General features: G+C 56.9%; 1 protein-coding gene across 1 annotated transcript in view; it reads left to right on the forward strand.

Moving 5' to 3' along the window:
- The first annotated feature begins 1,778 nt into the window (after positions 1-1,778).
- Positions 1,779-27,994, forward strand: part of SORCS2 (sortilin related VPS10 domain containing receptor 2) — a 472,302-nt gene continuing 446,086 nt past the window's right edge. The window contains exon 1 of the mRNA XM_059067728.2: positions 1,779-2,316. Coding sequence (XP_058923711.1) covers positions 1,840-2,316 — 477 coding nt within the window. The 5' untranslated portion in view covers positions 1,779-1,839. The remainder of the gene's footprint in view (positions 2,317-27,994) is intronic.

Genomic DNA, 27,994 nt, shown 5'->3' on the forward strand with positions numbered 1-27,994 from the left:
GCCTGAGCTGGAGATTTAGACTCTTGACAGATTGGGAATTTACACCACGGAGGGGGCGAGGGCACATTCCAAGGTAGGAGACTTCATAGGTATCCAGCCAAGCCCCCGCCCCCCCCCACCCCAGCTCTGGGCAGAGGGCAAGCCCAGTCTGTTATTGGCTATGAATTCCGGGTGAGCCTAGGTGAGCAAGCAGAAGAGGCGGTGCTGGGCGCTTCAACTCTTTGGGGGCCGGCGGGAAGCCCCACTGTCTGTCTTTCCCAAACGTTCGAGCCTTTGCTCCTCTGCCCCGTTAGGCTCTCTCACTCTCCTCTCTCTCACTCTCCTCTCTCTCTCTCCCTCTCTCTCTCTGGAGCAAAGAGACCCAACTGGGAGGTAAGTGTGACAGGGGTGCTGAGCCTGAGGATTTAAAAATAAAAATTTATTTATTTTATTTTTGGCTGCGTTGGGTCTTCGTTGCTGCACGCGGGCTTTCTCTAGCTGCGGCGAGCGGGGGCTACTCCTCGTTGTGGTGCGCGGGCTGCTGCGGAGCACGGGCTCTAGGCACACGGGCTTCAGTAGTTGTGGCTCATGGGCTTCAGTAGTTGTGGCTCACAGGCTCAGTAGTTGTGGCTCGCGGGCTCTGTAGTTGTGGCGCACGGGCTTAGTTGCTCCGCCGCATGTGAGATCCTCCTGAACCAGGGCTTGAACGCATATCCCTTGCATTGGCAGGCGGATTCTTAACCACTGCACCGCCACCAGGGGAGCCCTAGCCTGAGGATTTTTATCTAATGCGGGGGGGCCCCTGGGGAAGGAGGAGGCGGGGTGGCCCCTGGCTGAGGGTGCACAGCTGACTCTGACCCTGGCCTTGCCTCAGAGAATCTCCTGCTCCTGTGGCTTTTCCCTGAGGCCAGTGAGCAACACACGGTGGGTGCTCAATGAAGTTACATTGAAATCTATCTAAAGTAGGTTCATGACCTTGGGTGGGGACTTGGTGCGCTGAGCCTCTGTTTCCCCAGCTCTGCGCCGTGGCCTGCCAGGCTCTGAATGGGACCTTGCCCCACACCCTCTCCTCACCCAGGCGTCTGTCCTTATGTTCAGGGGCTGCCCCCTTGGTGGTCCCCGGGGTTGGGACATAAAGCCACTGTCTGCAAGTTCTGAAGCCTAAGCCACAGGAGTGGCTGCACCCGTAGGTCATCTGGGAGCTGCCTTAGCATCTTCGCAGGGCCCTCGGGTTGCCTAGAAGGCCCCCTCCTCACCCGCAAGGAGCTAGGTCCTGTCTCCACTGTTAGTCCTTCAGAGGCTCCTACCGGAGACCACCTCCCCACTTACGGCCTGGCTTCATTCTGTTTCTCTGGGGTGATTTTGTCCGTGAACGTGTCCTCTTAGGTGTGGTCTTTCTCCCACGTCAGACTCTCAGCAGCGGCAACAGGCACCTGGCTGTGTTTACCCCTATGTCCCCACTGCCTGGACCTCGGCTGGCCCAGAGTAGGTGGTCAGTAAATACAAGAGAAAGGGCGGAAGGAAGGCAAGAGGGCGGGAGAGGAGGGAAGGAGCAAGGAAGAGAGGAGAGCGGTCTGTGGCCTGTGGCCCTGGAAGGTGGCGGCCTGCTCCAGGACCTCCGGCCCCTGGTTCCTGAGCGGTTGGCGCTCGCACGGGCGGGCACGGCGCCGGCCGGCAGGTGGCGGTGCGCCCTCGGCTGCGCGGGTGGCGGCGGCGGAGCGGCGAGTCCCCTCCTCCCGTCGGCTCCCTCCCCTCTCGGGCTCCTTTCTCTGCGCTCTCGCTCGCGCTCCCCAGCGCTCTCCGCTCTCCCGGCCGCGGGCTCCCTCGCCCGCGCCGCCCCGCCGCCGCCCCTCGGCGACCATGGCGCACCGGAGACCCCCGCGCGCCCCGAAGGGCCCCGGCCCCGCCGCCCGGGCCCCTAGCCCCCGGGCCCCGCCGCCGCCGCCGCGCTCGCCGCGCTCGCGGCCGCTCCAGCTGCTGGTGCTGCTGCTGGCCGCCTGCGGGGCGGCGGGGCGCTCCCCCGAGTCCTGGCGCCTGGGTCCCCGCGCCCGGCTGACCCGGGCGCCGCCAAGCCCGCCTGCGGGGCGCGCGCTGCCCGGAGGCGGCGAGGACCGACAGGCGCGTGGCGCGGAGCCCGGCGCCCCGGGTCCCGGTCCGGCTCCGGGTCCCGGCGAGGACGGCGCCCCCGCCGCGGGCCAGGGGCGCTGGGCACGGGCGGCGCCGGTGGCCGGAGCGGCTTCGCGAGCGCAGGTCTCACTCATCAGCACGTCGTTCGTGCTCAAGGGGGACGCGACGCACAACCAGGCGATGGTGCACTGGACGGGCGAGAACAGCAGCGTAAGTGACCTCCGCGCGTCCCCCCGGGCCCTGCCCCGGACACCACCTCGGCGGCGCCCCTGCTGGCCCCTGGCCACTGGTTACTTGGGAACCAGATACGTGAGCGCCCTGCCTCACCTCGGGGGGCATTTCCGCTGATTTCCGGGACCCTGAGCTACCTCAGGGGCCGCCCCACTGGCCTCCAGATCGCAGGTTGGGGGCGGGGTGTCTCCGGAGGTTTTGGGACCCCGGCCACCTTTGGGCGCCCCCCGGCCCTTTAAGATCACTCACGACTCGGTGTTGCGCCTCTATCGCCTTCAGACTCCACCCGGTCCACCCAGCGTTGCTTTGGGATTTTTGGTTCCAGGACCCGCTCCACCCTGGTCTACCCGGGACCCCGCTCGTGGCACCTCCCCGGGCTCTAGGACTTCCCCGGTCAGCCCGGCGTCCGATTCTGGGACCCTCGATTCTGGGGCCACCGCTCTCCCCGCGTTCCCGTAGTGCGACCCGCGGCTGCCTTGAGGACCCGCCGCCGGACGCACCTGGATGCGCCGGGATCTGCTTACCCACGGGGTTGGGCGCGGCGGCCAGCTCCTTGCGCCCCCTGCCCTCCCCCACCTTCGCCGCTACTTTGGCCTCGCTCCAGCTGGAAGTTCGACCCCCTTGCCCTGCAAACACACTTCTGTTAAGGTCCTCCAGCGCCTCCTTCCACCAGCTCCGTGGGTCCTGCCCCCTCTTGGATCCCGCCTCTTCCTTTTTGGTGGTGTGTCCCGGGCATGGGGATACCCTCATGTTCTTCCCCGGGGGTGCCACAGCGTCGTTTCCCTCCCACCCCGCTCTGTTCCCGCCGGAGCAGATAACCCGTGGTCATCTATCTTGGGGTCACCTGCCGGCAGCCCCACGTGGATCATCTCTAGTTTGGGGAGAGGGAGTGGTGGAGGGAGGTGGCAGCTGTGTGTGTGCGCGCGCGCGCGCGCGTGTGTGTGTGTGTGTGTGTGTGTGTATGTGTGTGTGCGTGCGCGTGCGGTTATGGGGAGAAGAGATGGGCGCCCCCCCCACTCCTTTCCATCAATGTCCACTCACTGTCCAATGGCCGACCCCCGACCCTTCTCCTTGACCAAGGCTTTCCAAAGTTCTGGGGAAGCCGCGCTGGGCCAGGGCCCCTGCATCCATTGGGCGTGGAGGGGCGGGGATGCTGGCGCTTCTCTGGTCACCATAGGGGTGTAGCCTGGGCTGGGCGGCACTTTCACCCACCTCCTCTGTCCGCCCCGCTTGCTGGGGAGCTCTGCGGGAGAAGGGATGGGGCGGGTGGACGAGCTTGTTGGGGCAGGGGCAGCACTGGATGGGCCTGATGGGTCCAGAGCGCAGCGCCCTGCTAGACCCCCTCCCCAACCAGCTTCTCACGCATATGCCGGGTCTCTGGTCCTTGGTCACTTCTGTCATCTCCAGTCAGACTGGAAGCCCTGGGGGGAGGGGCGGGGCGGGGCGGCGCTGACCCCCTGCGCTCCGCCGGCCAGCAGGGGGCAGGCAGGGCCCCGAGGGGCGGTGCTTTAGGGAGGGGAGCAGGCGCCCCTCCCTCGAAGAGCCCTTGGGGGGCCGTCCCCGCGTACATCTGGAGAGAGGGGTCAGACCCCGGACGTGCAGCTGGATCCCACCCTTCTTCCTTCCTTCCCAATACTCGGGAGCAGATCGTGTCCCGTGTACCGTAAGCTGTAACTCAGGGACTGCAAGGTAACCCCGACACCAGTAACTGAAAGGAACCAGTAAACATTAACAGTCAGACCAGTGGAGCCAGAACATCCAAACCGAGCCCCCTCCCCCCAAGTTGTTCCTCCAGAAGCTCACTCTTTTCAGCTTCGTGGTGGGGGGCGGCAGGGGTGAAAGAAGTTAGGGAGAGACACAGAGGGGTGGAGAGCAGCCTCCCGGGTGGGACCAGCACCTTCAGGGCTCACCGACACCCAGCCCGCCCACCCCCATCCTGAGAGCAGAGCTTCCCTGGAGAGACTGAGGAGGAGTCTGGGCCAGTGGGGCGGGGGCCCTGGGGGGCAGGGCCTGGCAGAGGAGCCCACCTGGCTTTGCTGCTTGGGGACAGTGGCTGAGTGACTGTTTCCTGGCTGCTGGCAGCTGACTGCCTGGAGGGGGTTCCTGGGAGGGGGGAGTGGGAGTGTGGGGAGGTGCTGACTTCTCTTTCGTGGGCTGTGGGAAGTCCAGATCCGGGGAGGAGCTTTGAGAGATGCAGCTCTACCCTGGCCGCTGGGAAATGGGGGGCAGGGGTGGCTGTGGAGAGCAGGGCGTGGCCCGGCACTCGGCAGACGGGAGGCGAAGCCTGAGTACTCATCACTGTTACCGGCTGTGGTTCTGGAGATGGTGACCCGGCGTTTGGCTCAAGGAGCAGGTGATGCTTTAAGAGTTTCACTTGCCTGGGAAGAACTCAAGAGGAGTGAAAGCTGTAACCGAGAGCCAAGTAAAACCCTTTTTTCTAACCATTATTTTCTCAGCACTCCGCGCGCATGCGTTGCATTGTTTTCTCCGCACCTGAAGTGTCTCACAAATGCGCTTCGGTCCCTCTGGCAGCCACAGGGCTAAGGATTTTAGCCAGGATTCTGAACTTGGTTCACCTCCGCTTGAAAGCACCATCTTTGAAAGCTCAAACGGAAAAGAAACTAACTTGAGGCTGATTTGCCGAGCAGAGTCTTTTAAAAATTTTAATGTCATCTGATTTGCACAGGTATCCGAACCCAAGGAGCTACGCTCTGCAGATGTGCTCTACAAGAGCAGAGATGGTGTTTGCTTTACCATGTCAGGTGTTTTACAAAGTTTAAAAAAAAGCACTTGGAGTGGGATAGAGTTTTTAAAATGGTAATTTAGAGCATCTGCGGAAAGGAATGGCTGGATTCGAGCTTATTCCAGGACAGGCCCCGTCGCTGTAGCACTGAGAACATATGTGCGTTTTCCTCCCAAAGGCTTGGTTTCTTCCCGCTCCCATGGAGATACAGAAGGGGACTTGCTTGGAAGTTCAAACGCTGCCTTTCTGTCTGCCGTTTAGCTGTAGAAATGAATTGTCAGGTGTGAAATGAATGTTTCATTGAAACCAACTGGTGTTACCTTCGATGGATCCAGAATGGGTCATGCGCAGCGGCTCCAGGTCTGGGTCTCCCGAGCTGCCCTCAGAGGCAGAGGTGTGATTTGGAGACAAGTGTGACAAGTATGACAGAATGCAGGTCCCTGCCTCCGAGGTCAGGGTTTCATGCTACCCCAATGGGATGGTGCTGTGCCCTGTCCCAATTTTACCATATCTGGGAAATCGCGTGCTGGTTATACTTAATTACAACTCACCTGTAGGCCTTCCCTCACGGCACTGGAACTTCAGCTTTGGTGCGTCAGCGGACTAGAACGTGAGCTTCCTGCAGCCAGGCCCAGTTGGTTCAGTTTTGTCGCTGGTGGTCAGCAGATCGGCATGTCCCCCACCCCCGCTCCACATCTGCTCTGTGCTGTTCTGCAGGGTTGAGGATGTCGAGGGGAGCCGTATGCAGAGGTAATTCTGCCCTGACTATTCATGCTCTCTGCTCAGGGATCTTCAGGAACCTGATATTTGTGCATATTTTATACCCAGAGAGCCAGAGCTCCAAATCAGAAGCGTGGAGCTTCTGAAGGTGTGAAATGGGTCACATCTAACACAGCTGTCAGATGTCAAGTTCCTTGAGGGCAGGTGTATTAGCTTCCTCGAGCTGCCACAACAGAGTGCCACAGACTGGAAGGCTTTAACAGCAGAGTGCATTCTCCAGTTTCGAGGCTGGATGTCCAAGATCAAGGGATCAGTAGGGTTGGTTCCTCCTGAGGCCTCTCTCTTTGGCCTATAGATGGCTGTCTTCTCTTTGTGTTTGTGTCCTAATCTCTTCTTATAAGGACACCGACCATATTGAATCAGGGCCCACTCCAATGGCCTCATTTTACCGTGATCCCCTCTTTAAAGACCATATCTCCAAATATAGTCACATCCCGAGGTCCTGGGGGTTAGGACTTAAATATATGATTTGTGGGGGACGGTGAGGGGGGCACAGTTCAGCTCGTAACAGCAGGGAAGGGGCCTCAATTACTTTTGCATCCCCTGAGCTTAACGCAGGGGAGCTCAGAGTAGTCCGGTGGGGAAGAAAGGGATGGACGTGAACAGTTGGGATACGAGGGGTGAGCACCATCTCTCCCAGTGGGGAAATCAGGGAGGACTGCATGGAAGAGGTGGCATCAGGGTGGACTTATGGAACGAGTAGGGGGAGCATGTGGGAGATGGAGACGAACATTCTGGGAGAGGAACTGCTTGAGCAAGGTCCGGGAGGTGGGAATCTGAAGGTATGTCTGTGTCATACACGGAGACAGTGAATGCATTGTGCGTGGAGAGAAATCAGAGGAAAGAAGTTTGGAAAAAACTGGTTGACGTCCACTCCTAATGGGTCCCAAATAGGAGGCTGAACAGCCTAGCATGGCAGCGTGGGGTGGTGGTTATTGGTCCTTGAGCTTCAGCCTGCCTGGGTTTGTGCCCGGCCCCGCTCCTTTCTGGCTCTGAGATTTGGGGTGGATGGACTGAACTCTCTGGGCCTCAGTGTCTTAGATTTGGGGGAAGTGAAGGCTCGTAGGTCTGTCTGTGGTGCAGGGTCAGTAAAGTGCTCGGACAGGGTCTGGCCTCTGCAGCGAGCGCTCGGGGGGTGATAGCAGGGCTGAGCCGAGTTTCAGCCAGTGCCCCGGGGGCGGTGTGCAGGGTGGGCTTGGTGAGGGGCCGTGGAGGTGAGACCTCGTACAGAGACTCAGGGAGGAGGCTGCTGTGATGGTGAGGCCGGGCCCAGGGCCCTGGAGGGGGCAGAGAGAGGGAAGGGCAGGTCTGAGAGAGGGTTCAGGGCAGGATGGACAGGACGTGGCTCCCGAACCCCCCACGGAGGCCTCACGGCTCACGGCCAGGCTCCAGCGTCCAGAGACCATGAAGGCCTTCGTGGAAAGCCCTTCGGGTTCTTGAATGAATCCAGCGACAAAGCTGATTTGTAGCCTTGAGTCTGACGGCTGTGGTTTCGTGGTGACGGCTCCACTCCGCTCTTGTGGGCGGGCTTGGTGGCTCCAAGTCTGCTGAAGTTTCCGTGAGAAATTTTGGGATTCCAGGCCGCCGCAGTGCGGGCCTCCCGGTGTTTTGGGGTGGGGACGCCATTGGATAGAGCGGTCCGGTTCATGGGTGCCTGACTTGTGACTGCTCAGTGCTTGGCTCGTGGGCCTCTGGCCCCAGATGAAGCACTTCTCTGTCGTGGCAGCTTCACCGAGGGCGGCCAGTGGCCAGCCAGAGAGGGACAGAGGCAGACAGAGGTCACGGGATGCTGTGACCAGCACTGAGTGCCTGTCACATCTGTCAGGAGCCAGCTGTGCCACCTGTCGGGGACCCTGGGCCTGGCGGCTGGACCAAGAATGATGAGAGAGCAGGGGCAGCCTGTGCTGTGGGACGGGCGCTGCTCAGTGGACACGTATGCTCGGTGGGCAGAGCCTGGGAAGGTCTTGGCATGCAAGATGGCAGCGTTGTACTTGGGGGTATGCTTGCCCTGTGCCCAGGGCCACCTAGGGTCTTCTGCATTCTGTCTGTGCCTGGAGAGATCACACCAAGTTTGAGAGCCCCAGGTGAGAAGAGACCTCATATTACCCTTCAAAGCAGCTGCTTTCTAAGAGGGTCTGTTAGGTGCCGGGGTACAGTGATGAGCAAAATCACTCATGGCCCCTGTCCTGGCAGGACATTGGGACTGGACAGGAATTCATTACAGAAGTCTGGTGCTTTAAGGATCTGTGCTGGGGAGGTCAGGGAGGACTTCCTGGAGGAGGTGATGATCGAGCAGCTCTGAAGGGTGGGTAGAGTCAATGTCACCTGGGCTGAGGAGGAGGTTGGGATGGTGAGACTGTGCAGGCTGAGGGAGAGGCCCCGGGGTCCTGAAAAGCCCGGAGCACCAGGCAGAGAAAGAACAGGTCCGTCAATCAGGAAGCTTGGCTCAAAGGCATAAAAACAGCCCTGTTACTAATGTTCCCGAACACATTGCACAAATCTACTTTTACTTTAATGAAGTGGCTATTTAATTTGTGGTTGCGTGAGGGTTCCTGAGAGTGTTTTAAGGAGGTCATAAATTAACTTCATTCTTCTGCACGCCCCTTCAGAATAGAAGGCAGCCCAGTGCTTGCATAGGCCTTCTTTAGAGTTCCTGTTGTTTTAATATGTTACTTTATTACAATTTGTCAGGGGCAGGCTAAGCCCCCAGGGATGACGCCATGGGAGAGGCAGAGCTGGAGCCTCGAGAACATGCGCTGGCTACACGCTCAGGTCCCGGAGCGTTTCCGTTTCGGGAAGACCCGGAGGGCGAGCTTGTAAACTGCCTTCTGTTGGGGAGCTTCCTCATTTTTCTTTTCTTTCCCCCCCCCCCCCCCCCCCCGCATCCAAAGAGTGAGTTATTTATAGATTCTTACCAATGGCCCGTTTCGCCCTCGCGCTCCTAATTCCCGAGTTTGCACTGGTGCTTTATGGAGTATGGAGGGATGTGATGACCCGTGAAGCCAGCTGTTACTGCAGCCCTGTTCCTGGCCAGCGTGTGCCCAGGTGTGGGAGCTCAGGGAGCAGGGGAACTCTGGCTCTCGTCGTGGTCACGACAAGGTCCCCATCCCAGCATCTGGAGGGTGAAGCACGCGTGTGGGTCTGTCCCCAGCCTGCTCTTGCTGTGGGAACCCTTGGAAAGCCTCGGTCCGGGTGTGAGCTTGGATGCTGGGCATAGAACTGCCACGGAAACACGCACCCGTGGCCCTTCCGGTCTGCCGAGGGGGTGGTGGGGGTGGCGAAGGCCCCGCTTCTGCCCCACGCGGGTTCCCACGGTGCAGCCATCCCTGACCCGCTCCGGTGGGTTGCAGAGCACAGCCTCTTGCAACCTGTTCCCAGTCTCGCTGTGAGCTGGCGACTGACAGGCAGCCCGCCGAGGGCAGCAACAAAACCGTTTCTGCTGCAGCCCCGTGATTGCAGGACGCTTCCCAGAGCACACAGTGCGCACATCCTCTTTGTCCCGCTTAAGCTCTGTTTGTTGTTTTAAACGTTTAATAGGAGTACTTGAATGTGAGCTCTCACTGGAGAACCGGAAAGAAAAAAAAAATTAATTAAGACTCCGATGTTCTTTTGAGGTGGAAAAGTTTCCTTCTTATTTTGCATCTCTGCAGTAGTCAAGTTACTGCATTTGCAAAGAAAATTACAATCATTTAATTAGTTTCTTCTCACACCAGCTCCAAGATCTTAAAATAACAGCACCCTCCTTCCTTCGTGACTTTCTTGCAGAAGCAGATAATTTCCTGCAATGTGGAGCTCGCCTTGACTCCGACAGGGCACATCTCTTGCATGACGCCGTTTCCTGATGCTCAGAGATAAATTAAGTTCAAATTAAAGTAAGAAAAGAGCCAGGCCGAGTGTGGCTGCTTCTATTCAAATCACTTTTAATTCAGAAAGGGCTCTTTATGAGCTTTCTGTGCCGTGCATATTTCTGAGGCCTCAGAGGTAGAGATACCATCTTCCAGGCCTTAGCTGGAGAGATGGCATTTAGGATCGCCTCCCTGCTTCTCCTTCAGAGGTAATTTTATCTTATAATAACAATTTCTCACTATTTACATATTGCTTCTGATTAGTAATTATGAAGTTAATAAACACAGTCCCCTTTTACGTGTCCATGGCTGTGCAGAACTCATCACAGTCATTAACTCATTTAGTCCTGGAGACAGTCCGAAAAAAATAGATACGATTATTATATTCATTTTACAGACGAGAAAAGAAAGGTTCACAGCATCCAGGGGACTTGCCCAAAGTCACACAGCTAAAAAGGGTCTGAGATGTGATTTTGTTCTTCACTCTTGAGCCTGAGTGCTATTTTTTAAAAAAAATAAATTTATTTATTTATTTGTTTTTGGCTGTGTTGGGTCTTCGTTGCTGCGCGCGGGCTTTCTCTAGTTGCGGCGAGTAGGGGCTGCTCTTCGTTGCGGTGTGTGGGCTTCTCATTGCGGTGGCTTCTCTTGTTGCGGAGCACGGGCTCTAGGCACGCGGGCTTCAGTAGTTGTGGCACGTGGGCTCAGTAGTTGTGGCTCGCGGACTCTAGAGCGCAGGCTCAGTAGTCGTGGCGCACGGGCTTAGTTGCTCCGCGACATGTGGGATCTTCCCGGACCAGGGCTTGAACCCGTGTCCCCTGCCTTGGCAGGCAGATTCTCAACCACTGTGCCACCAGGGAAGTCCCTGAGTGCTATTTTTTTAGTGCAAGAAATATTTTTACTCTTTTTTCTTTATTGTTATTTTTTAATGGTGATAAAATACAAATAACTTAAAATTTACCCTCTTAACCATTTTAAGTGTACAGTTGAGCGGCCTGAAGTACATTCACATTGTCACGCAACCATCACCACCATCCGTCTCCAGAACTTTTTCATCTTCCCAGATGGAAACTCTGTCCCCATTAAACACTAGCCCCCCATTGCCTCCTGTCTCCCCCTTTCCCTGCAAACCACCATGCTACCTCTGTTTGTGAATTTGGCTGTTTTTCTAGGGACCTTATATAAGTGGAGTGATACAGTGTCTGTCCTTACGTGACTGGCTTATGTCACTGGGCGTAATGTCCTCGAGGTTCATGTGTGTTGTAGCCTGTGTCAGAATTCCCTTCCTTTTTAAAGCTGAATCATATTTCACTGTGTGGATGGACCACATTTGTTTACGTGTTCATTCATCCGTGGACGCTTGGGCTGCTCCCGTCTCTGGGCTATTGTGGACAATGCTGCTGTGGACATTGGGATACAAATGTCTGTTCCGACCCCTGCTCTCTCTTCTTCTGGGTGTATAGTCAGAGTGGCATTGCGGAATTCCGTGTTAGTGTTTGGATTGAGCCCGAGGTCTTAAGTAACTGTAGCAGACATCATTCTCGTGTCTGCTTTGAGTTTTTGCCCACTTGCCAGGGAGTTGCGTGGTTGCAAAATCCCCAAAGAAATCTGTCGCCCTGTGGTTTTGGGGGAGAAATATTCACGGCGCTAAGGGCCATCCCATAGCTGGAAAGGACACAGCAGGGAGGCAGCGCAGTGGGTGGCAGGGGTGGTGTTTCTGGTTTCTTCGGATGACCCCCCCATTCTGCTGTGTGTGACCCAAGGGGAGGGGCTGTTGCTTGGAGCCCAGGACATCCAGATCTATCCACGTTGGAAAGTCAGAAATAGGCTGACTGGTCTGGCAGTGGGGGGTCTTGGGGGAGTAGGAAGTGGTCCAGGGGGGCGTGGCCTGGAGCTCCTGCCGTTTGTATCTCAAGTTCACGTGCACTTCACTTCCTCCCTGCTTTTAGGCCCTTTCCCCTGTTGACTAGCTCATTGCCCAGTTAAATAATTCAATGTTCACTCTGTGAAAATGAAGCACTCAATAAAAAAAATCTTATGTTTTTCTCAATTTATTGCTATCGATACTGCTTAACCCCATCCAGGTTTACGTTCTGATTTATCACTTGACGGTTGAGGGGCTTCGGGGTTTTTATTTAATTCCTGCAGCCGTTCTCTCTCAGTCGTCGGAGGTGGCTGCTGGGTGCCCTGCTGGGTGTCACACCACCGGCTGCCCTGGGACACGCGTGGAGGGGCTTCCTGGCTCCAAGGACCCCCCCATCCTGGCACAGGGGTTCTCAGCTCTTTCTGTGCCATAGACTCCCCCCACCCCAAGTCTGGAGAAGCCCATGAAGTCTCTCCGAATGTAGTTTTTATAGCCAGCATAACATAAAATAGATGATAGGATTAAAGGATGATTATTAAAAAATAAATTCTATGGCAGTAAAGTTACCAGAACGTTAAAACTAATTTCTTTAGTAACACATCAACAAGAGTTAGCAGCAAGTGTGGTACGCACCACAGTTTTGAAGTTGTGATGAACGGAAACGGTATTTCGGGGTTGGCAACAGCTGTCTGTCAACGTGTCCTGGAAAACACCTGTGACTTCTGTTGGTGACAAAGCCCCAGGTACGAATGACAACACTGTGACTTGTGGCCTACTTCATGATGAAGGAAACGCCCAATTTCAGTTGGAGTTGGTGAAAGTAAACCAAGTTCTTGTTTCTCCACCCAAGTTCGTGGGTCCCTGGATTCTGTGGTCCCAGAAGAGCTGGCGGGGGAGTCACAGGTGGCTCCTGGGAAAGAGAGGGGACAGACGGGACCCCGTGGGGATGATTCTCTTCTCCGCCACCCCCGACCCCAGTGCCTGCTCCCAGTGTCCTGTCTCCCCCAGGCCCCTGAGGGTGTGGCCTCCGGGAGGGCGGAGCTTTGGTCTGTCTGTTCTGTGCTGTCTCCCAGTGCTGGGTCCTTAGCAGATGCTCAGTGAACATCGGCAGCTTACCAGACGAGTGGGATAGGAGGGGCTCATCGGCCCTGAAGGGCTATCAGCTCAGAGGCCCAGCCCGCCTCCCTCTCTGCAGAGGATCTGGGAAGGACCGCATGGCTGGTGGGTGGCAGAGCCGGCCTCCCTGTTCCGTTGCCCGCTCCCTGGTGTGACCTCTGAAGCTCTGATAAGTAAAGCACTACTTTGTCCCCACCTGTGTTCAGTGAGCATCCTGAACCTTCGCCGTAGGGAAGAGCGCTTTGGGGGAGATGGAGAGACCGCTTCTGGCCCAAAGCTTTCGGCCCAGAAGCTTCAACTGGCAGCAGTGGCCGCGCGGCCAGGCCACGGCGCCCTGTGCCCCCCCCACCGCCCCGCGCCGGGCCTCTGTCCTTCGGCTGGGATGGCTCAGCCAGGAGCCAGCGTGCTCGGCGGGGAGAGAGCATCAGTCCCAAAATTAAGTTGGCGCTTTTAAATCGCTTCTCTGCCCCCAGCCTCATTTCATTCACATAAAACATAACACAGCACCCAGGAGATGGTTGGCTCGGCTTTCCAACAAAGATAAGCAACTTTGGGTGGGTTTAAACACGGAGGAGCTTTCGCGGAGGGCCACCTTGGGGGAAACTGGGAAGGTCGGCTTTCTGACGGGTGTCTTTCTAAGTGTCACTCGCTTGGTCACTCGTCCCTTCATCCATCCATCAGACCTGCGTTGAGCGTTTCCTCTGGGCCAGCCTCGCGGGGATAACCAGGTTCTGATATCAGCCCTGGGCTGGGGGGAGCCCCCGAAAATGGTTTTGGTCCTCGTCACCTTCTTTCTGTGTTTGTCTACGTCTTTTCTTTAAAGTCGCATCAGCAAGTTACCTTTAAAAAAATTATTTAGGGCTTCTCTGGTGGCGCAGTGGTTGAGAGTCCGCCTGCCGATGCAGGGGACACGGGTTCCTGCCCCGGTCCGGGAAGATCCCACGTGCCGCGGAGCGGCTGGGCTCGTGAGCCGTGGCCGCTGAGCCTGCGCGTCCGGAGCCTGTGCTCCGCCACGGGAGAGGCCACAGCAGTGAGAGGCCTGCGTACCACCAAAAAAAAAAAAAAAAGCTTGAGAAGCTTTAAAAGCTTTGGAGGCTGTGGCTGCGTGCTTGCACCCTCCCTGTACACCCTGGGGGGCTGAGGGTGCGTGGGCTCGGAGCTCACCCCAGCATCTGGCCAGGGCCCCGCTGATGCGCTGGGGGTGGCATCCACCATGGAGTTTTATGTGGTTCCATTTTCGTCCCATTTCCTGAGTAGTTTGCTAAAGCAGAGCCAAGTCCAGCAGTGCTGGCTCCAAGAGCCCACTTTTAAAGGGAGTATTTCTCGTTGACGTCTGGTTTTTTTTGCAAGTTTCCTGATATGAATTATCGCCTGGAATGCTCACCTCGTAAGGTCAAGTCAGACTCTCTTTCCATCTCATGGAGCAGAGGCCCATGGGGAAACCCGAAACCCGTGGCCTTCCGGGCGGGCTCCAGCGGGAAGGGCCCCTTGGGACTTGCTTCCCCAAGGTCCCACAGCTTTTCCCCTGCCCCAGGGAGGGGAGCCGGCCCTGCAGTCACATGTGCCCTCCCTGGCACGGAGGAGCAAGCAGACGGACCCTGGACACCGAGGCGGCCTTGCCCTGCCCTGCCTGCCTGACCTGGCACCCCGCTCTTCTGGGATGTGGAGACTTGGCCGACTTCGGGGCTGGCCACCTTGACCTCTGACCTGGGAGAAGGGTGGGTGTGGGGGCCATCCACACGGGCGCATGGGGGAAGGAAGCGGATTGCCCTCAGTTTTCCAGCGCCCCGCCCCTGGGAGTGCTGTTTTCTGGAGCATATCCAAGGCCTGCTGTCCGCTGGAGTGGTGGGGGAATTCTCGCCGCCGGGGCAGGGTCTCGGTGGGAGGGGACCGGAGGCGGGGCTCTGGCTGAGGCTGCTGTCACGTGATGGGGCCCCAGGCCTGCCTGTGCTGTGCCCAGCGCAGAGCCCGTGCAGCGTTATGCCCCGAGCCCCGCAGCCCGTGAGCAGGGCCCACGCAGCCTTTTATGAGCATGAGAGGCTGTGGCCCTGTCCCCTCTCTGCCTCAGCTGGGGCCGAGCAGGACCCCCGGCTGGGATTGCCGTGCTCCGTCTCCTGCAGGGCCCCCGGGGTCCTCTGTGGGGGTGAATCTTCTCTAGTCTCGTGGATGAGCCCGCGGCCGTGCCCCGCTCTGGGTCTCGCGCGCACGGGAAGGAGCTCCGAGACGCTGGCTGGGTCTGCGAGCCGCCTGGCTCCCCTGCCCTGGCTCGGGACGGAGGGTGGTCCTGTCTGCCCCACCCACCTGCCCCCGGCCACACTCAGGCCCTCTTCACGCCCGCCGCCCTCCGCCGGGGTGTCCACTCTGCTGTGTCGCCTCTCGGCCACGGGTGGCCCTGGCCAGCTCCTAATCCTGTGGGGCTTTCTCTTTCTCATCCTAAAAGGGGTGGCGAGGCCCCCTCGGGCCTTGTGGACTGAAGGCCGGTGCGTGTCAGGGCTCGGCTCCGTGCTGGGCGGCCAGCTTCAGCTCGGCCCCTCCGTGCCACCCCATCCTATTCTGGGCTTGGCTGGCGCACCCTGGGGTGGGTGGGAGGGCTGGGGGGCCTTTGCGGACCATTGGGCCAGGTGCCCCCGCTCGGTAGGAGGCCCTTGGACCTCCCCCGCTGGAAGGTGGCCCGCCAGCGGTGAGGCCGGCTGGAGGCGCCGGGATGTGCCCCTCTGCTGGGATGCTGTGGGTAGGCTCGGCCCCCGAAGGGCTGCGTGTTTGGCTGCGGGGCGGGCAGAGCTCCCTAACTGTGGCGGCTGGCCTGACGTGCAGGTGACCCCAGACTCACAGGTCAGCGTTTCTAGTCTGGTGTTTGCCAGCCCTCTTAACTCACCCGGATGCCGTCTTCGGCTTGTTCTCAGCGTGACGGAGGAGGGCAGAGCTCCGACGAGCCCACTCACCAGCGAATCCAGAGCTCTTGTTGATGCCCGCGGCGGCTTGGCCTGAGTTTGCATTTGCCCCAGAGTGTTTCAGAGAGGCTTTTGCGGTGGGTGATTCGTTCACCGACACTGAGTTATGGGCCAGACCCTCTGCCAGGTGGAAGGGGTGACGGGGCCAGGATGAAGCGTGGTCCCTGCCTGGTGAGAGGGGCAGACAATGACCTCATGACCTGGGGACACAAGGGCAGGGGCAGGTGGGAGGGATGCTGTGGAGGAAGGCACAGGTGATGGGGGTCTCTGACTGGGGTAGGGGAAGCAAAGGCCCGATTGAGCTAGGGGTCAGGGAGGGGTTCCAAGGAGGGGGTGGCATTTCCGGGAGGTCTGGAGGGTGACCTGGGCGGTGCTGTGCAGGGCCGCAGGGGGGGAGCATTCAGGGGAAGCAGCCAGGCTGCCCTTGTCCCTGGTGCTTACTCCCTCCCTCTCTCTGTCCGACGTCCTGCTCTGGACCTGGGCGTGCCTGGGACGGTGGCTGTGCTGCTCAGGGCCGCCTGTCCTCTCCCAGTCAAGACCCCACGGAGCCTGGCACCCCTCTTATTCCAGGAAGGGGGTACAAGGATCTGCCACCTGCTGAGTGGCACTGGCCATTCCTGAGCCTACGAGAGAGGCATTTTGGGGGAGGTGGTGGTGGCCTGCCAGCTGCCAGCACCTCGGTGCCCACGGGGCTCTTCCAGGGGCTCCCTTCGCTCCTCAGAACACCTGAAAGTTTATAGCAGGGCTGAGCCGGGGCCACAGACTCACGGTGCAAGAAATTTCACGTGTCTGCATGTTTTTCTTGAAGTCAATAAATTCTGACCCTGAGTCTTCGTCCCACAGCAGGGAACAAAACATCCCCCTGAACCTCCCTTGCTGGAGAAATCTGGGAAGGCTTCCCAGAGGTGGTGGCCGGGAAAGGAGGGTGGCAGGAAGGAGGGCGTCCAGGTAGTGGGAACAGCAGGGCAAAGGCTGGGCCCGTTGTTGCAGCTTGGTGAGTTTGGGAATTTGGGGTGGGGTGGGGGAAGGAGAACCCAGAAGGGAGGGTCCCTGGGAGGAGCCAGGCGGTGACACTGGGACGGTCACTTACCTAACGTTGCTCATGGTGCCTTTTATTTTTGTTTGTTTTTCATCTATGCTCTATCCAAGAAATCAAAGTTCTCAGAGTTTTAACAGAGACAACAGAAATTCTAACTAGTGAAAGCCCTCTTTGTGTTTTTTTAATTAAAAATAAATTTTTAATTGAAATAGAGTTGATTTACAAGGCTGTGTTAATTTCTGCTGTACAGCAGAGTGGCTCAGTTATACACATAGAGGCACTCTTTTTTTATATTCTTTTCCATGATGGTTTATCCCAGGATATTCAGTATAGTTCCCTGTGCTCTACAGTAGGAACTTGTTGTTTATCCATTTTAAATGTAATCGTTTGCATCTATCAACCCCAAACTCCCAGTCCATCCCTCTCCACCCCCCCAAACCCCGCCCGCCCTTGGCAAACCACAGGTCTGTTGTCTACGTCTGTGAGTCTGTTTCTGTTTTGTAGATGGGTCCCTTTGTATGTCATGGTGCCTTTTAGAAGGCTTGGATCACCTACCAAGTGCATACACGTCCCCAGATCATTCGGAGGGAAGTGGCTGTGACGAGGTGGAGGGGGCCTGGGCGAGTGGCTAAGACTCTGTCGGCTAATCCTTAATCCCTTTTATTCTTGCTCCACCTGGAGGAAAATGTAATGGCCATTTTCTATAGCAGTGCAAGTATATAATGAACGTTATCTGGTGTCTGTTTCTGTCTAATTCTTTCAAGAACGTTCCCAGCAGTATGTGTGGTTAAATCTCCTTTAGTGCCCCGAATCTCCGTGGCTGCCCTGGTGGAGTTCCTGTCGCCCCAGTGGGGAGAGGAATTCTTGTGGAAAGAAGAGAAAGCACAGAGTGCAGGGGGCCCGGGAGTGAGAGCTGGCACCTGTCACTCGCACCTCCTGGGTCTTCCTCTCCCCTAGCCTCTAACGGGCAGTACTGGTCACACCCTGTGTCCCCACCTGGTGTGTCTGGGCCGATTGGTCAGATCTTCGTGGTTCGGTCTAAGGTTACTGGAGGATGTGGTGTGTGTTCTTATTTCCTGCCATTCCCATGGCTCTGTAAGGCTGTGCACAGAAGGGGGTGTATTAGGCAAGATTCTTGGTCACAAGTCACAGAAACCTGACTCCAACTAGCCTAAGTGAAAAAGTGGACACGTAGGCTCACAGGTCCAGAAAGTCCAGGGTTCTGGCTTCAGGTGTGGTTGGCTCCAGGGGCCCCAGGTGCAGTCTCTCAGCCTCTGTCTCTGTCTCTGGGCTCAGCTTCCCTGCGCGTTGGCCTCCTTCTCCGGCAGCCCACCCGGGTCACGGCTCCCTGAGGACCTGAGGCTAGAGAACGCTGCCATCCGCCAGTGCTTCCCAATGGAAGTCCAGAACAGAGACCCACTGGCCGGCATGGGTCACGTGCCCACCCCGACCCATCATCTCGGCCAGAGGGCTGACATGCTGATTGTCAGGCCAGGGCCCCAGCCCCGGACCCACGCGGACTAGACCGAGAGCGTAGTTTTGGGTAGGACCCCGCAGAGGGCGCTGTCGTGAGTTGGGGGCCCAGCGGCAGCTTCGCGTCTCTCCCGGCTTTGTCGTTGGAGGGCCATCCTCCCACGTTGGGAGAAAACCCATGGCCGCCGATGACGCCCCACTCCTTCCCCCGATGCCCTGCGCTCCCAGAGGGGTCTGTTATGGGCTGCGTGATTTCCACACACACGGTCAAGGCCAAGACAGCCCCACACTTCTGCTTTTTTAATTTTTTTTTTTGCGGTACGCGGGCCTCTCACTGTTGCGGCCTCTCCCGTTGCGGAGCACAGGCTCCGGACGTGCAGGCTCAGCGGCCGTGGCTCACGGGCCCAGCCGCTCCGCGGCACGTGGGATCCTCCCGGACCGGGGCACGAACCCGCGTCCCCTGCATCGGCAGGCGGACTCTCAACCGCTGCGCCGCCAGGGAAGCCCCACTTCTGCTCTTTATGGTGTGCTGAGCGGTGAAGCCCAAGGCCTGTTGGCCAGGGCCCCTGGGCTCTGCCAGGGGCCATGCCCACGTCCACATAGCTCAGAGTAGAGGAGACTCCTGGTATGCGGCACTCACCGCGTCTCACGGTGGCCTGGATGCTCCTTTGCGGGCTACCTGTGCTGTCTTTTGGTCAGTGCACACCGTAGGTCCACTGGGGCCTAGTGGCGGTGGCTGGACGTGGTGTGAAGTGCAGGGGGCAGCCAGTGCCACCCTGGGCAGGGGCGGGAGTTTCCTGGGACACCCGAGGTCTTGGCGCCCTGGACGTGGACCACAGGACAGCCCAGGCAGGCTGGAGGCGGCCCTCTCAGATGGTGACAAGGACAGAAGGCGGTCAGGGAAGTGGGCCATGTCTGGTGTGGTCATCCTGGCGGGGAGCCGAGGGGCCCTGCGCTCCCGGCATTCGGCCGTGATTTGAATCTCTCTGTTCCTGTGCTGCCAAAATCTCAACCCAAAGAAGTCAAGAGCCGCTGAGTTCAAGCAGGGACTGTGGGTGTCGTAAGGCATCTCAGAGCCCCGTGGCCTTATTTTACAGTTGAGAAAACTGAGGCCCTGGGAAGTCGGGTGGTTTGAACAGAGTCCAGAGCTGCGGGTGGCAGGGCGGGGCTAGACCAGGTCTGCAGGGTCCCAGGCCAGGGCCCTTTCCAGGTGGAGACCCTGAGGGCCCGTTGGGGGACCCTGGGAAAGGCTCTCGGATGCCCGAGCAGGCCTGGTTGAGCCTCCAGGGATTGGGGTGGCTGCAGCAGCCTTCCCAGCCTTTTACTTCCCGTCTGTACCCTGAGCTGCAAAGTTCCCTGTGGCGAGCAAGCGTGGGCAGGGCTTGGCTCCCCTCTGGCAGGAAGTCGGCTCCGAGTCGTTGTTTTGGTGTCTTTGCCCCCAGTCTCCAGCCCGAGAGTCTGACAGGACTTGTAGGAGAAGATGAATCACAGATGGGTCTCTGCTTGTCTTCGAGAAGCAAGTCAGCTTCTTCCACCAAAGGACAGCCGTTGGGTGGGAAGGGCACCTACTGTGCGCAGGGTGGCTGCCAGGGAGGAGTCCCGGGGTGGAGTCAGAGGTCTCAGAGTTTCCAGGGTGCTCAGAGGCCACCGGGTCCCAGCTGGGATCTTTCCAGAGATGGGAGGCTCACCCCCTTCCCGGGACGGCACATTCCAGGGTGTCTGGGCTTGCTGAGGGCAGCCGAGGTCAGCACGCAGTTGAGGCTGTGTTGGAAGGGCGCGCTGCCAGCAGGTTGCCTTGTCCGGATGGACGCGAAGGATGCCTGTCTCTGCTGGTTGGCCTTCTGGGCCGTGAGTCTCGTTGACCCGTGAACTTCAGGGAAAGCAGGGTGATGCGTGACACCGCTGAGCGGCCCCGGCTTTGCTGCCAGGTGAAGGCATACGTTAGAAAGCAGGGGTGAAGGCGAGAGCAGCTTGCCTTGTCTTTGCGAATGGTGAGCGCTGCCCCCAGTGGAAACCCCGCCCAGGACTGGTGCACCTGGGGCCAGCAATGGTGAGCACACGGGTGGGCTCTGTGGCTAGGGCCGTTCTCCCAAGGCCACGTTTCTCTGCACTGATTCCTCCTTTGGCTGCTGTAACAAACAACACAAACTTGGCGGCTGGGAACATCACAGATGTATTTCCTTACCAGTTCTGGAGGTCAGAAGTCCAGAGTCAGTCTCGCCGGGCTGAAGTCCAGTCCGCCTCCCTCTTACAAGGACCCTCGTGAGTACATCGGACCCACCTGGGTAATCCAGGACAGCCTGCTCATCTCAGGATTCCTCACCACATCTGCAAAGTCCCTTACGAGGTAGCATAGGTACCAGTTCCGGGCATTAGGATGTGGGCATCTTTGGGGGCCGTTATCAGCCTGTCACCACCCTCTTCTCTCGCCAGCCTTGCCTGGTCTTGGCGCTGCAGCTGCCACCGACTTTTCTCAGGTCCCTCCCTCCCCTTCTCTCTTGGCCTTTGCCCCTGTGACCGCGTCTCCTCAACCTGGAACCTTCCAGCCTGGGCTCCTAACTGCTGGCCTCCCCTGCTTTGCCCCCATCAGAGCCCACACTCAAGACCGTGATGTTTTGCCCTCTCTCATCTCCCCGGGACACCGTGGCCCTGCTTGGGGCCCGAGGACCCCGCGGCCTTGCAGCTGCCAGAGCCCTCGGGCATAGCGGGTCTCAGTGAATGTTTGTGGAACAGACGGGCGAGTGGGAGAGTCCTAGTGAGTTGCAGGTAAATGAAAGTTATTTTAAAAGCGCACTTAACCCACCTGGCTGCTTCTTGGCCTCTCGGGTCTGTTGTTTTGCCTGTAGACCTGCCTGGGGGTCCACGGGACAAACAGCCCCTACCAGGCGCCCGAGTCTGCATGCTTTTACTTAAGATGAAGGTTTTTAAGCCGCTTGGAGGTAAAATTTGGCCAACTTTTTTTTTTTTCAATTTGGCCGTGCTGCACGGCTTATGGGATCTTAGTTCCCTGACCAGGGATCGAACCGGCATCCTCAGCAGTGAAAGCACGGAGAGTCCTAAGCACTAGACCGCCAGGGAGGTCCAGTAGCCAACTTTGAAAGATATCGAATCAGCAAATATTCGTTGAACATTTGCAAACAGAAGGCGGATCCCTCCGGGTGGGTGAGAGGGTGTGGCCCTCATACCCACAACAGAAGTGCCCAAGGCCTGTGCGTTATGCTCTCAAGTTACTTATTATTTAGTTGTGTGTGGATGTGTGTGTGACAGCAGTGCACAAATGGATGAAACGGAGAAGCACCCAGTGGTTAAAGAATAAGCAGGAAAGGAAGCCTCAAGCGGGGGGTGGGGGGCGGTGGGCAGCTCCTCTGCAGGGCCGGGGTCTTGAATGGATGCCTGGATTTTAGGATGGCGAGGGTTGAGGGATCTGGGGGACACTTGAGAGCCCTGGAGAGGGGACAGCGGAGCTGAGCTGGGGTCACGGTGAACTCGGGGAACAGGGTCCCAGGCCTGCTCCTTCCGCTGGTTATCTGTGACCTTGGGCGGACCATCTCACCTCTCGGCGGCCTGGCTGCCTCACGTGTGATGCGGAGCTCTCCCTGCAGACCAGGGTGAATGGCCAGGGTGGGCTGAGCCACTGGATGGGCCGGGGCTCAGGAGGACCCCTCCAGAAGCAGAAGTTCATCTTTGGAGGTTTGTGAGCCGTCGGACTTGGCTGAAGTAGAAGATTGTGCTAAACAGTGAAAGAAACCCAAACAAGGAGATTCTGTGCTCCAAATTGCACTTGGCCGGCTCACCTCCCGTCCGACCAGGTGTCACTTCCTATTTGTGCCGCGTAAATGGATTCAAATAGCTTTCTTCTCCCCCGTCACTCAAAAGAATGGCTTTGGTAGCCAAGAAGGGAATTAGTTTCAGGTGGAAGCCTATTTTTACCGTGGTGGAGACCAAACTGTTAATCACCTAGAAATCACATGAGGGTTTTTCGCCTGAAAAAGTTTTTTCTTGGGTTGAACTTTTCATAGATATTAATTATAGGTATCGGCTTCAGCCCACTGAAATAATTCCTCTCTCCAGAGATTAAAGACATTTAAAACGCTGTGCCTTGTTAAACATAATGCATATTCTTTTTCTCTATTTCTGCTCGGCATATGGGATGGAAATAGGAGATTAGGGAATTTAAAAATGATTTGATACCTTTCCTGTATTTAACTCACGGTTGATTCCATACTCCATGTGTGTTTTCAAGTCTCTGAAGCTGGTGGGAATTTGCCGATAAAGGTCGAGAAGGCAACCCTTTAATACTGTGACGATGGAGCCTGATGGAGACGTCATGTCTTGTTTCTAATACGCGTCTCTCCACCCACGTTTGTATGTGGGCAACCGTCCTGGGGTTCCCCACTGTTCTTGGGATAAAATCCAGACTCTTGGCCTGGCCTCCACTCACCCTGCCCTCTGCACTCTGTGGAGCCCTGTTCTTTCAGCTTCTGGAACATGCCAGGCCCGCCCCACCTCAGCCTCCGTGTCCCCGCGATTCCCTCCGTCTCACTTTGGGGATCTTTTCAGCAAAGACTTCCCATCCGTCTCCTTAAACGTGTCCTTTTAGTCTCCGCCCGTTTCCTTAATTGCACTGTGCAGACTCTGTTTGATTTAGCTTTTTGTCTGCATGTCTGTCTGTCTGTTTTTCTGTCTCTATCAGAAATAGTTTCCTGAATACGGGGACGGTGTCGGACTTCGGGGCCACGCTGAGTTTGAGGTGCCCCGGGTGCCGAAGTCCTCCGGATCCGGGGGTCCCTAGCTTGGCTTTAGTTTCTGCTGCCTGGGCCCCACTCCAGGGAGCCTGGTTTCGTGGGACTGGGGTGAGGCCCGGGCACCTGGATGATTCTAACCTGCAGCCACGTCACGGGCTGGGAACTTGGCAGGCACGCGGGAGGCCCTGCAGGGCAGATGGGACCCGGATGTGGAGCCAGGAGCAGCCCCAGCCCAGGCCCCTCAGGAGCCACCACGCGGCCTCAGAGTCACACCTCCGTGTCCGTGTGAAAACAAAGGAGCATTTGGCTCACTTGGTGTAAGAAGCCAGAGATTTGTGGAAAGGATTTTAGTACTAGTTCCACAAAAAGCATTCACAGCATTAAAACAGCAGCCAGTACTGGCCACCCGGCCCAGCGGGCTTAGCATCGCCGGCTTTGGGCTGAGGCTGCAGATTCTGAGTCTGGCTTTGTCATCAAGCCCTGGCTGCAGCCCTGATGTGGGGGGGCCGCCCTGGCGTGAGGAGGGCCAGCTCCGTGCTGTCTTCCCAGCTCCTGAAGCAGAGACGGAGGCTTGGGACGAGAGGGGACCGGGCCACGCTCTCCCGGTGTGTGGGACATATTGGCGTTGGTGTGACCTTCCACCACTGAAGGGTGCAGTGTTGGAACAGGGCCTCCAATTCACCTCTGCACCCTAATTACCTAAGTTAAGGCTTGGTGCCTAGTAGGACCTCGGAAAATAATTGCAGTATAGAAATACGTGGATGGAGGAGAGGAAGGAGGAAAGGAAGGGGACTGCTTTCCTGATTCCTACGCCCAAGCGGGGCCGTGGGTGTGTCTCAGGCAGGTCTGCACGTCGGCGTCCCTTCAAACTGATTTTCTGGACATATCTATCTGCTCCGTGTTCATTTCGGTGGGTGGGAGGGATTCAGGCAAGGGCTGGGGCTGCTGCCTGGCTCAGAGGGGAGGTGCCCTCTCCAGGCTGGTGCTCAGACACTGCTGTTCTTAATCCCTTCCCAAGTGCTTGCTGGGTACCGTGCAGTGGGAAGGGATTTAGGGGGTGAGCTTGCGTGAACCTTCCAAGAAATGATTTCAGCACACTGCGCATTTAGTTTGTTTCCAAGTTGCTATAGAAAGTAAATGATTAGTGAAGCAGCACCCACGCAGATTTTTGAAAAAGGAATGATTTTCCAAAACGAAGTAAAGCCCCACTGATTTGTCAGAGAGAGGAAAGAAGGCTTTAATAAGCAGCACGCTGCTTAAGAAATCAGCATTACTGACGTGGGCAAATGCAGCAGCTCAGGGAGGCGCCCAGTTGAGCACCTAATCACGTTGACTTTCTCCTTCACACCGACACAGCCGGCTCCCCACCCCTGGGGTTGACCAGATGTCCCCACGTTCTGGTGGGCAAATAGCGTCACCACCTTTTTTGTTTATGTTCTCCCCCGAGTTGCTGAACTGATGTCCTCGAAGACTTATTTCCAAACTGGTGTGTATCAGACTCTCCTGGGGGAGCTTGTTATAAAGGCAGAGGCCAGAGCTCACCTCCAGCGTCCTGAGCGGGAGTCGGCGGGCGGGCCCAGCGCCTGGATTTCCATGAGCTCTTGGGCTGTGCCCCTTCATGGGGAGCTCTCTCTCAGGCAGTGACCAGCAGGATCGGAGAACTCGGTCGGGACTTCCTCAGTGGCCGGGGTTACACTCAGTGTCCTTCCAATTCGAGGTGTGCAAGGGGGTGAATTGAATCGGGGGACAGGTGGGAAAATCGCCCAATTCTCTGAGCGGTCTGAACCATCGCAAGGTGGAGTGGTGTCGGAGGGGGGGACCCGTGATCGGGCAAAACTCACCTGCGCCTGCTATGTGCCAGGCCCGCGTGGGCACATGTGAGACAGAGAAAGAAAACACGTAAGCCCTGCCCTCCAGCCGCCCCGAGTCCAGTGACCAGGGCTGCTGGGGCAGGATCAGGGCAGGCTTCCTGGAAGAGGAGGCCCTCCACTGAGACGTGGGGAATTAAATTAAATTACATTAAATTAAGCTCATATGCATGGAGTATCGTCTGAGTCTCCAGCCCTGTGCCAGGTGGTAGAGATTCAGTAATGACCAAATCAGACAAACCCCCTTTGTGGAGCTTGCATTTTATCAGGGGAGAGAGACACATAACCTAAAGCCAGCAGAGTAAGTTCAGATGGTGGTAAGTGCTACGGAAAAAAATCAAACTAACAATGGCCTGCGGTGCTCAGGGATGGCGTAGGAGCCTGCATGCAAGACCAGGGTCTGAGCTGGGAACGGGCTTGGCAGGTTCGGGGCACAGAAAGAAGGGCAGTGCCTCGCAACCCAGCAATCTCACCCCTAGATATATGTATATATATGTTTTTACTCAAGAGAAGCAAAAACCTGTGTCCACATAGAAATGTGTACGTGATGGTTCATTGTAGCGTTATTCACAGTAGCCCAAAGTGGAAACAACCCAAATGCCCATCAACTGACGAATGGATTCGCAGTGTGCTACACCCATAAATGGAACGTTATTTGGACATTAAGAGAAATGAGGGCTTCCCTGGTGGCGCAGTGGTTGAGAGTCTGCCTGCCGATGCAGGGGACACGGGTTCGTGCCCTGGTCCGGGAAGATCCCACATGCCGCGGAGCGGCTGGGCCCGTGAGCCGTGGCCGCCGAGCCTGCGCGTCCGGAGCCTGTGCTCCGCAACGGGAGGGGCCACAACAGTGAGAGGCCCGCGTACCGCAAAAAAAAAAAAAAGAAGAAGAAGAAGGTGGTGTGGCTGGAGCAGACAGACGGGTGGAGGGGCAGGTGCTGTGGTTAGGCAGGGGGAGCCGATGGGGTGAGAAAGGGCACCGCGGGCAGTGGCTAGAGAGAGCCGGAGCCTCAGGAAACAGTTGGAGAGGCCCAGGATGGCGGAGGTGGGTGTGCGTGTGCACAGGTGGGCGCGGCCAGGCACAGCAGGTGTGGTCACAGGGCGGGCCCGGAGAGATCTGCCGCAGAGGAACCCGATGGAGGCTGGACAACATCGCTCTTCTTCCACCACTCCGCCTCAGTTAATCCACTAGTTACCCTGCAGGGGCTTCTTCTGTCTCTCATTCGGGCAGACCCCTGCCGGGGCAGTGGAGAGAGGGCTCCTCTGCTTTGGTCCTGCTCCCTAATGGGGCCCCCAGGTGCCGAAATCTCAGACCTCCGGAGCCCTGAATTGACCAAGGTGTGTCGTTCATTAAAAACCAACGACCCGCCGAACAGCAGAAAATCCGGACTCATGTTACGATCGATCAAGGATGTAACCCGTGCTCATCTTAGACCTTGCAAGAAGAAAGTTCTAAGAAAGAGGAAACCTGAAATTACCGATAATCCTCAGAGATAAGTGTCCAGCCTTTTGGGTGTTCCCTTTCTGAGCAAAGATTAGAACCCGGTGATACAGTTTGGAATTCTTTGTACACTTAACATTATGTGGTTGCCAGCATTTTCCTCCATCGTTGGAAATCCTTTGCAAACTACAGTGAATGAACTATCACTTCTTTTGTTGTTGTTTTGGAGCTTTATTAAGATTTTTTTTCTTCCAGTTTTATTGAGATGTAATTGACATACAGCACTGTATAAGTTTGAGGTGTACAGCGTGATGATTTGACTTATATACATCGTGAAACGATGACCACAATAAGTTTAGTGAACATCTGTCCTCTTGTGTAGATACAGCGTCAAGAAACAGAAAAAAAAAGGCGCCTTTTTTTCCTTGTGGTAAGAACCCTTAGGATTTATTCTCTTAACAACTTTCATGTGAAACATACAGCCGTGTTAATGATATTTATCACGTTGTACATTACATCTCTAGTGCTTATTTATCTTACAACTGGAAGTTTGTACCTTTTGACTGCCTTCCTCCAATTCCCCGTCCCCCTAACCCCACCTGTGGTAGCCACAAACTTCATCTCTTCTTCTCTGAGTTTGTTTGCTTGTTTTTGAAGTATAACTGACCTACAACTCTGTGTTAGTTCCTGTTACACCCCACAGTGATTGGCTATTTCTGTGCATTTCAAAATCATCACCATGGTAAATCTAGAGTCGATCTGTCACCATTCAAAGATATTACATTATTACTGACTGTATTCCCCACAGTGTACGTTTCACGCCTGTGACATTTACTTCGCAACTGGAAGTTTGTACCTCCTAAGAACTGTCATCTCTTTATTGTTTTCCTATAGTTGTATTCTTGCAACGAAGCTCAGTTTTCAAGTTTCCCACAACGGTATTGACATCATTAACCAAATCCACACCTTTGGAGGCAACTCTTTATCCATGTGTCTGACAGTTTCCTAGGACAAATGCCCTGAAAGGGCCACTAGTCAAAGGTCATGAACCTTGAAAGCACCAGCTGCCGTTATGCAGATGTTTTCCGGAAGGATCCGCTGATGTGACCCAGAGTCACCGTGTGGCTCCAAGTGCAGGTGTCACACGGGCTCTCTGCTCCTCCCCGCGAAGGGCTGGGCTTGGGAAGGGCTTCTTGGAGGCTGCGTGGTCCGGCGAGGCCCACTGTGGGGCGGGGCGGTGGGGTCCAGCTTGTGCAAAGTCTCCACGGCTGCAACACACACCTTTATCTGGGGGAGGCAGTGAGGGAGCCGAGGGCCCAAAGCTGAGTGGTTACCCCCGCGATGGAGAGGACGGGACGCCGGCCGCTCACTTCTCCCTGCCCAGCAGCCCGACTCAACCTCCAGCCTCTTGTGGGCGTGGCTGCCTCGGCTGCCTCTGGGCTCCCGCTGGGCCTGGATCCCCGCAGTTATTTTCGCACGTGGGTGAAGCCCGTCCGCCTTGGCCTGCGCTCATCACGGGCTCTTTGGCCTCTTCACCTTGGGGCAGTGAAGCCAGCCCAGAAGTGTTTCTCCTGTGACCTCATAGTGGCTGTGGTTACCCCACAGCCCATCTCTGCCCGAGTCTTTGCTGAAGTTTTATTGGAAGATTAAAAAAGAAATCCAGGAATCTTTACTCAGTGAAGGCTTTTATGACTCGCACAGCCGAGCCTCCGAAGGACTGTTTCCTTCAGCGTTTGGAAGAGCTCAGCGTGCCGCTCAGCAAGGCATCCTGGTTCCGTTCACCAGTGACCTGCGTATC

This window comes from Kogia breviceps, chromosome 6 (genome assembly GCF_026419965.1).
Source record: "Kogia breviceps isolate mKogBre1 chromosome 6, mKogBre1 haplotype 1, whole genome shotgun sequence".
Taxonomy (NCBI): Eukaryota; Metazoa; Chordata; class Mammalia; order Artiodactyla; family Physeteridae; genus Kogia; species Kogia breviceps.